At 36.3% G+C, this 9476-nt stretch overlaps 1 protein-coding gene across 1 annotated transcript in view; it reads left to right on the top strand.

Moving 5' to 3' along the window:
- Window positions 1-279: 279 nt before the first annotated feature.
- LOC110452269 (cysteine and tyrosine-rich protein 1-like) overlaps window positions 280-9476 on the top strand; it is a 12103-nt gene continuing 2906 nt past the window's right edge. The window contains exons 1-3 of the mRNA XM_021500671.1: window positions 280-410; window positions 5663-5867; window positions 7892-8061. Coding sequence (XP_021356346.1) covers window positions 362-410; window positions 5663-5867; window positions 7892-8061 — 424 coding nt within the window. The 5' untranslated portion in view covers window positions 280-361. The remainder of the gene's footprint in view (window positions 411-5662; window positions 5868-7891; window positions 8062-9476) is intronic.

The following is a 9476-nucleotide window of genomic DNA, read 5'->3' on the forward strand; positions in this document are numbered from 1 at the left end:
AACTAATGGCCTTCTGAAATGTACAAAGGTTATTTTTCATACAACTTTTACAGGTTCAGTGCCTTTATTACGGAAAATAAAAACACGCGCTTAGTGAAAATATTATAAAACACATTTTTTCATATTTCTGTTTTAAAGAAGACTTTAAAAATAATGAATTTTAAAATCCACAAGTTTTGAGCATGACAGGAAATCGTCGAGCTATGAATGTTCAGTTAGATATGAGGATATATGTCCGTGTACGTCCTACCTAAAATTCTCATATCTCCAAGAGTTATCAGTAAAATAGGGTCACACCTGTACGGAAGGTGTATGTCCCTTGTGTAATCTAACTACCTGATCACGTTTTCGGTATAACAAGATGGCGACTTACACCTCCGGCGTCGTTTTCCTAGCCATTTCCTTTTCGGGTGAGTATTTTTAATTATACTCTCATTAGTAAGGTCCTTTATAGATGTTTTTAAACAGATAAAAAGGAATACATATGTATGTTTAAACAACAATTTACTTGTTCATTAATTGGATATCAGAATCCAAAACGTCTTTTTGCTAATATCACCACATCGTTTTATGTACGTATATTATTGTGTAATACGTTGCCACTTTAAAATTCTTCTGGTGTTATCTGCGTTGCAGATTGATAAACGCTACACAAAAATGAATGATAGATATTTATACCATTGCTATAGAAGTACAAAACAGAACATGTTGACAAAATCTGTATAATACAGTAGATTGCTATATTTGCTAATAAGGTCAGGTTGACTGGTGTAACATATACATTTATCACTATCAACTACATCGATTCATACAAAAAATAAAAATATTTGTAAAAATTCACCAAATTGTTTGAATGTTGCTGTGTTCTGACAATAACAAATCATGTTAAATACGATACAAGGAAGCAACTCTTCACAACAGCCTGGGTAGTAAACAGCCTGGTTAGAAAATCAAAACAGCCTGGGTAGTAAACAGCCTGGTTAGAAAACCAAAACAGCCTGGTTAGAAAACCAAAACAGCCTGGGTAGTAAACCATATAGAGTCAAAATAGCCTGGGTAGTAAACCAAATAGAGTCAAAACAGCCTGGGTTGTAAACCAAATAGAGTCAAAACAGCCTGGGTAGAAAACAGCCTGGTTAGAAAACCAAAACAGCCTAGGTAGTAAACCAAATAGAGTCAAAACAGCCTGGGTAGTAAACCAAATAGAGTCAAAACAGCCTGGGTAGAAAACAACCCGGGTAGAAAACAGCATGGGTAGTAAACAGCCTGCGTAGTTAACAGTCTGGGTAGTTAACAGCCTGGGTAGTAAACAGCCTGGGTAGTTAACAGCATGGGTAGTAAACAGCCTGGGTAACAGCCTGGGTAGTTAACAGCATGGGTAGTAAACAGCCTGGGTAGTTAACAGCCTGTGTAGTAAACAGCCTGCGTAGTTAACAGTCTGGGTAGTTAACAGCCTGGGTAGAAAACAGCCTGGGTAGTAAACAGCCTGCGTAGTTAACAGTCTCGGTAGTTAACAGCCTGCGTAGTTAACAGTCTCGGTAGTTAACAGCCTGGGTAGTAAACAGGTAGTAAACAGCCTGGTTAGTAAACAGCCTGGGTAGTAACGACATTTTGAATCTAGAACCAACACTGTAAATTGTCCTTTGCTTTACATGGACATGGAAGGGTTGTTCACGTAGCTTCGGTGCGTTCGATTGATTCATGCTATATATGTTAATGTTTACGTTACATACACTATACATAACCTTATATGGGACATATGCATTAGGTAGAATTTACAAAGACGAAGTTACAATCACCTGAACGGCCTTCGGTGGCAATAAGCACCCATACCTCTTATTATATAAACACTATTTAATACAAACCCTTATACACAAGTCATATATCTGGTCATTTGTAAAATTCACGAGTAAGTCAACATCTGATAAAACTTCACGAAGTCTCGTGTGTTTCCCGTTAGCGGTAATACGAAGATAGAACTCTGTTATAAGGCATCATGACACATATTGACAGATAGTGCTTACAAATGAATTGTGGTTAAATGTATCATTTCAAATAACCAATTATGATTTAAGTTTTGTCTCAATCATTAATTTTAAAATGGCACCAGTAATGGTGACGATTAGGACACAAACATGAGGACGTCCACGATTGTTAGCATTTCCGTTCTCAAGTGGAATAGACTCAAATGTTTAATGAATGGAAATATTGCTATTTATATTCTTTACTCGATGTTCATTTTCAGGTACCTTTTTTCAATATGTATCCCGTGTCAGCCAATTGTGACATACCAGTTAAGAACTATTAAAGACATATGTCATTTGCGCGCTCTACCTGTATTTAACTTGACACGAGAATCATAAGAGAGAATAGACAACCCGTGTACCTGTGACACACAGACGTGGTGACAATACACAGATGTTACGTGGCTAAGACTACGCAAACTGCAGCTTGAGATGAGTACCCGGAACCAATGAACAAGTTTAAATATAATATTAAATCAAATGACTGGTAGGGTGTTAATCTAGACCACTTTCCCTTTAAGATCAGTAGTGGGTCAAACAGACGACTCAGCTGGTGACCTATTCGATACAGTGTTCACATCCACTATCCAAAGGCAAAACGTTCCGTGTCGAGTGACATTTAAAATTTTCACCCAGGATATACTCTGCTCTGTTTTTTGCCCAATAATAACACAAATACATGTCTAGTCGAAAATGAGCATTTATTTGATTAAAACACCAGTAATGAAATTATGGCCAATAGATACATGTTGATGGTATAAAGGCAACAAAAGATTGGGGATCTTCAATAGAAAATCGCCACAAACTTGGACAGAAATATACTATACGTATTTCTGTTCAAGTGCCGTATTGTATATATCAGTTAAAATATATACCATGTATACCTCATTTGTTAGTTTATCTCTGTGTAATGTTGTTAAACAGCTATATGTTTACTAGTGGTTGTATGTAGGTCAAATCATGCGATAATGTGTACCTGCGCACAGATAAGCGGTGGTATGCTGCTATTGTACCATATACGAGGCTGTGATAATACCTGTTCCGAGTGGGGTTGTCTAGCAAAAGGCACATGCAAACAATGAATATAAGTTTGTGTACTTGGAGTACGTACATTTATATCATTGTATATATCGTGTGATCGATTTCACGGTAAACCACTCAGACGTCATGTGCCGCACAATTACCTGTACAGTTAGGGTATAATTGTTATGACTATCATTGTATTGAGTTATAACTGTATATCTAGGTTATGGTAGTTAAATGATATGTTATACACATAGATGTGTCTAGGTTATTGTAGTTAACTGGTATGTTATACACATAGACGTGTCTATGTGATTGTAGTCTAAACCTAACGTGAAGGTTTACACCTCTGTACCTCTCATAGTCTAGTCCTTATGGCAGGAAGCTTTTGGTGGAGGAGGCGTTTCTCCCAGTGACAAGCGCATTGGACGGAGGTTCCAGACACAGGCGCCTTAGTCTGGAACATTATAACATTTTTTAAATATTGTATAGATATCAGTGGGGAAGTCTGATTACTCGATATATGTATATTATACTTAAAAAGAATACTGCCTAATATGCTATTTTGTATATTTCTCTGTGTACTATTTTGGTGGTATACTACTCGCACCTGACGTATGCACTGTTTATGTGTAAGGAAGATTGCTATATTTATGTGAACCATGGATATGAAAATTAAAGTAATATTTATGGTGAATCAATGTGTTTGCTGTGTTCCTCTGGGTTCCCACAATATACATTTAGTCTAAGCTGATAAACTATAAGCTGATAGTATTATATCGTCGTCTTCATTACCTAATTAACATTTAGTTGCTTCCAATAGTCATAGCTACTGAAATTATATCATGGTCTTTATGACTTACTTAGTTTTTGGACTCCATAGTCATAGCTAGTGAAATTATATCAAGGTTTTTATGACCTACTTAATATCGGATTCCTTAGTCTAAGTTGATGAAATTATATGATAGTATTTATGGCCTAATTAACATGGGATTTCAGTGTCTCCATGTTTAAGGATATGCTCACTTTGTTTAAAACATGTCAGAAGACTTCATATTCTTATTGTACAGGACATGCAAATATTACTCCAATCGGGGACCCGGGTATCTGACATTTTCTGTGTTCTGCTTAGATGCTAGATGTCTCCGTACTCTCATCTTTTGCGTGTTATGTCTTTCCCTCAGAATGATGTCACTTAACTTGTTTTTAACTTTCAAATCTTCGTTTTCTCCTGATTATCTCGTGTTATGTATGCCTATAAGTCAGGTTTTTTTTCAAAATTATTATTTTCTATTGTACATGAAAGTTCCTGCTTTATATAGGCGTTATGACCTCATACAGGAAGTATTTATGCATTATGTTATATTGTTTGCCTTCTACAAGTTTATAATATAGGCATATTTATGAAATGTGGCTAACGTATTTAATTTACATAAACTAAGACCAGTTCGCAGTTGGGCGAAAGCCACGCATGATGAATTGAATACTGCGGTCTTAATGCTTCACCGTTTTCGCACAATATTAGAGCTAGTAAAATCGAATGAAATCCAATCAAACATGGCCGATATTTGAATCATACAAAGACAAAAACTGAGTTTGAAGTTCGGCAAACTCTGCGCATTATTAGTAGCATATTGCCTCCTGATTGGTCAACAGTTTCCACATAATGACTAATGAAATATGATGAACTGTGATGGAACTTGGTCAATATATATTACACTATTGTAAATGTTAAAGTTAAACTAGGGTAAAATCTGCGCTTTATTAATTGGCATACTATGTTCTGATTTGTTGACGATTTCCGCTTATAACTTTTGTCAAATTTATTTTACAGATGAGTTGGATTCATGCTGGTTTTTCGGGTCTAATTTTTTTTTGTGATGATCTAAAGAGGTCAGATGTTGTCAATAAGTGGTCTTCATTTCTTGAAATCACCCTTCATCTCTAAAGATGAAATCCATGTGATTAAAGTTTTTTCTCAAACAGACTTGACAGATGACAGCTTCTACTAGAGACAGCTTACCAATTATTGCAGACTGATAAATCTCATTTCTGGCAACTTGATAGCGACACATGTTCCTACTTTTATGGTACCTCGTTTTCTATCTAGATATTGCATGCCAGCTTTATCGAGTCATCAGTGTTCATAAAGATATCATCTGATCAATCAGTTATTTTCTATTATATCCCTCTCAGGAACTTTTCTACTTTTACATTTCCTGATTGATGCTTTTAATTCGATTTACCGCTAGGCTAGTTGTTTGTATCCAAAAGTAGGGATTTTAAATTTTTATTGCAGTCTTTCTCCGAGTTCCCTCGCTTTTCTCTTTTACATCTTCATACTTTGTGATACACGTTGTCAGTATTTAGTAAAACACCTGGGACCATTTCACTATGGTCATTCTAGACAGGTGATCTCTATACACAAGTGTGTTGTTCACCACATCAAACACTTTTACTATCTTTTGATATAAATGCTTTGTTTGTAATTTAAATGCGCATGTGTCATATATAAACTTGTTTGTTTGTATTTTTAAATGCGTCTGTGTCATATATAAACTTGTTTGTTTGTATTTTTAAATGCGTCTGTGTCATATATAAACTTGTTTTTTCAGTAATTGGTTTAGCTGCCTCAAACATTTGTTATTCTACAAATAGCAGATACAGCTACTATAATGGTGGATTAGAATACTACACAGATTCTACCTACTGTTCCTCCTCGTCAAGATGCTGTACCGCAACATACGGGCTCGCTGCTTCCTGTTGTTCCAGTGGCATATACTACTACTACTATGATGTGATCTACTATTCTGCGTCTCTGTTAGTACATTTTGTGAATTTTCAAGATTTGTTTTACTGCATACAGTCGATCAATCACTGGTTATATACTGTGAATCAATCACTGGTTATATACTGTCAATCAATCGCTGGTTATATACTGTCAATCAATCGCTGGTTATATACTGTCAATCAATCACTGGCTATATACTGTGAATCAATTACTAGTTATATACTGTGAATCAATCACTGGTTATATACTGTCAATCAATCACTGGCTATATACTGTGAATCAATTACTAGTTATATACTGTCAATCAATCACTGGTTATATACTGTCAATCAATCACTGGTTATATACCGACAATCAATCACTGGATATATACTGTGAATCAATAACTGGTTATATACTGTCAATCGATCGCTGGTTATATACCGTCAATCAATCACTGGTGATATACTGTCGATCAATCACTGGTTATATACTATCAATCAATCACTGGTCATATACTGTCAATCAATCGTTGGTTATATACTTTCAATCAATCGCTTGTTATATACTGTGAATCAATTACTGGTTATATACTGTGAATCAATCACTGGTTATATACCGACAATCAATCACTGGTTATATACTGTCGATCAATTACTGGTTATATACAGTCGATTAATTACTGGTTATATACTGTCAATCAATTACTGGTTATATACTGTCGATCAATTACTGGTTATATACAGTCGATCAGTTACTGGTTATATACTGTCAATCACTGATTCCATATGGTTAATTAGTTACTAATCCTTTTTACTCCAAGTCCAGGAGGCATGTACATGTTCCCTTTATTTTCGAAGAATGTCAATCTCAAATTATCTTGCTAATGTTTTGCAGAAGTCATTCAGATATTTGATCATGTGAACTAGAAAGCTGGGTCAAGATTGCTCATTTAACTTAACTTGGCATTTCTTTACCGTAGTATACAAAATCATAAATATCATGGCCCTAGGCCTCATTACTATTTTAAAAGAAGTCGTAAAAACAATTTCTTGTTGATCCCTGTACGTTGGTCTCTTTGTTCCTTTATCCCAGCATGTTACAGAAGAAATAGCATGACCCCAGGCCTTTTCCGTTGATCAGGGAAATCCGTTTGATTGTTTAACACATTTAACAACTGTGAACTTGAAAGTAGGTCAAGGTTATTAATTTGAAGAAAATTGACAATTCTTACATTTTTTGTTACTTCAGAAAACTGTTTATCAAATATCATGAACACTGCACTTTTGGTCAACCAGGAGTTTGTTTTAAATACAAGGAGGGTTCTGATCCATTCAACCTAGAAAGTATGTCAATGTCAGCCATTTGAACAAACGTGATAGCTCTTTATCCAAACATTCTACATGTCAAATATGACTACCATAGGATTAAATGGTTATTAAGAACAAAATGTTTTAAATTAACAGACTTGGCTAACTTTGAGTAAAGAGTCTCACATGCTTCGTAAGTTACATATACGAAAGAAACGTGAATACCTGGTGCAGCGACGGACATCGTGAGGCACCTTCAATTGCAAACCATTTCTTTCGGCCTCCAGCCTAGAGGACTATAATATTTAACAAGTTGTTAAATCATTGTATCGACCCCAACCGCAGTAAATAAATATCTATATGCAAAACGCTAATCATAACACATTATGTATTCAACGATACAATAGACGCCAACAAAGAAATTTAAAACTTGACAATTATTTATGTTATATTAAAGAATATTTGCTATCACTGATTCCTTTTGTTTTACATATGCGTATCTTTTAGTCTGTGTTACATGCTGACACTGACTGTGATATTGTATACTTGTGTTGTATTGTTGCTATTCATTTTGTAATTGGACACACGGGTCTGTTGAATTGGAAATAAAAAAATATATATTCAAAGTTCGTTATTTAGGCCATCAATGTTTACACGTCACAATTCATAATATTGCATGTATGTGATCCTTGTACAACACTGTCTAACATCTTCAGCATATAATCAGTAGTATCTAGGAAACCTTTGTTTTTTTTATTTCGTAGCTCAACTGCAGCAATAGCTGGAATAGTGATCGGCTGTCTCACAGGAATTGGTGTATTTATCGCCATTATCATCTGTTGCTGCTGCGCCTGTTGCCGTAGTCAAGGCAGGAGACAGGCCGGGCAGGTTTTGAGTCCTGTCGGTGGAGTAGGGACCACAGTAATCTCGACACGTAAGTTGACAGAAGGGAAAGTATTGATTCATATGAAACCCATTTGTTTTTATATCATATAGCAGTAATTAAAGTAAAACGTCGGAGATATTAGAGCATCAAAACAGTGCTGGAATCGTAAGTGTTTATTTTGACGCCACATTCTAATGACACAAAGCAGGCTTATAAAGCTTCGCGCTGTTTGCATTTGTTACCCAGCGCAATTCTAGCAATTTCTTATTTGGAAATAATTTCTTATATTCTTTATTATTGGATCTTCGGCATGATATGGCATGTGATATGCCTAAAGCCCTCGGTCTAATATTATATCCTAAGGCTGATATGATATGTGATATGGCTAAAGCTCTCGGTTTCAAATTGGATATTAGAGCTGATATGGCATGTGATATGACTAAAGCCCTCGGTCTGATATTGGATCTTCGGGCTGATATGGCATGTGATATGGATAAAGCCCTCGGTCTGATATTGGATCTTCGGGCTGATTTGGCATGTGATATGGGTAAGGCCCTCGGTTTGATATAGGGTCGTTGGGCTGATATGGCATGTGATATGGCTAAAGAACTCGATCTGAGATTGGATCCTCAGGCTGATATGGCATGTGATATGGCTAAAGCCCTCGGTCTAATATTGGATCATCGGCCTGATATGGCATGTGATATGGCTAAAACCCTCGGTCTAATAGTAGATCCTTAGGCTGATATGGCATGTGATATGGCTAAATCCCTCGGTCTGATATTTGATAATAGAGCTGATATGGCATGTGATATGGCTAAAGTCCTCGGCCTAATATTGGATCCTTATGCTGATATGGCATGTGATATGGCTAAAACCCTCAGTCTTATATTGGATCCTCGGGCTGATATGTCATGTGATATGGCTAAAGCCCTCGGTCTAATATTGGATCATCGGGCTGATATGGCATGTGATATGGCTAAAGCCCTCGACCTAATATTGGATCCTTATGCTGATATGGCATGTGATATGGCTAAAGCCCTCGGTCTAATATTATATCCTTAGGCTGATATGACATGTGATATGGCTAAAGCCCTCGGTCTAATATTAGATCATCGGGCTGATATGGCATGTGATATGGCTAAATCCCTTGGTCTAATATTAGATCCTTAGGCTGATATGACATGTGATATGGCTAAAGCCCTCGGTTTCAAATTGGATATTAGAGCTGATATGGCATGTGATATGGCTAAAGCCCTCGGTCTGATATTGGATCTTCGGGCTGATATGACGTGATATGGCTAAAGAACTCGATCTGATATTTGATCTTCGGGCTGATATGGCATGTGATATGGATAAAGCCCCCAGTCTAATATTTGATCCTTAGGCTGATATGACATGTGACATGGCTAAAGCCCTCGGTTTGATATAGGGTCATTGGGCTGATATGGCATGTGATATGG

The sequence above is a fragment of the Mizuhopecten yessoensis genome, unplaced genomic scaffold, assembly GCF_002113885.1.
Source record: "Mizuhopecten yessoensis strain PY_sf001 unplaced genomic scaffold, ASM211388v2 scaffold6523, whole genome shotgun sequence".
Classification (NCBI taxonomy): domain Eukaryota; kingdom Metazoa; phylum Mollusca; class Bivalvia; order Pectinida; family Pectinidae; genus Mizuhopecten; species Mizuhopecten yessoensis.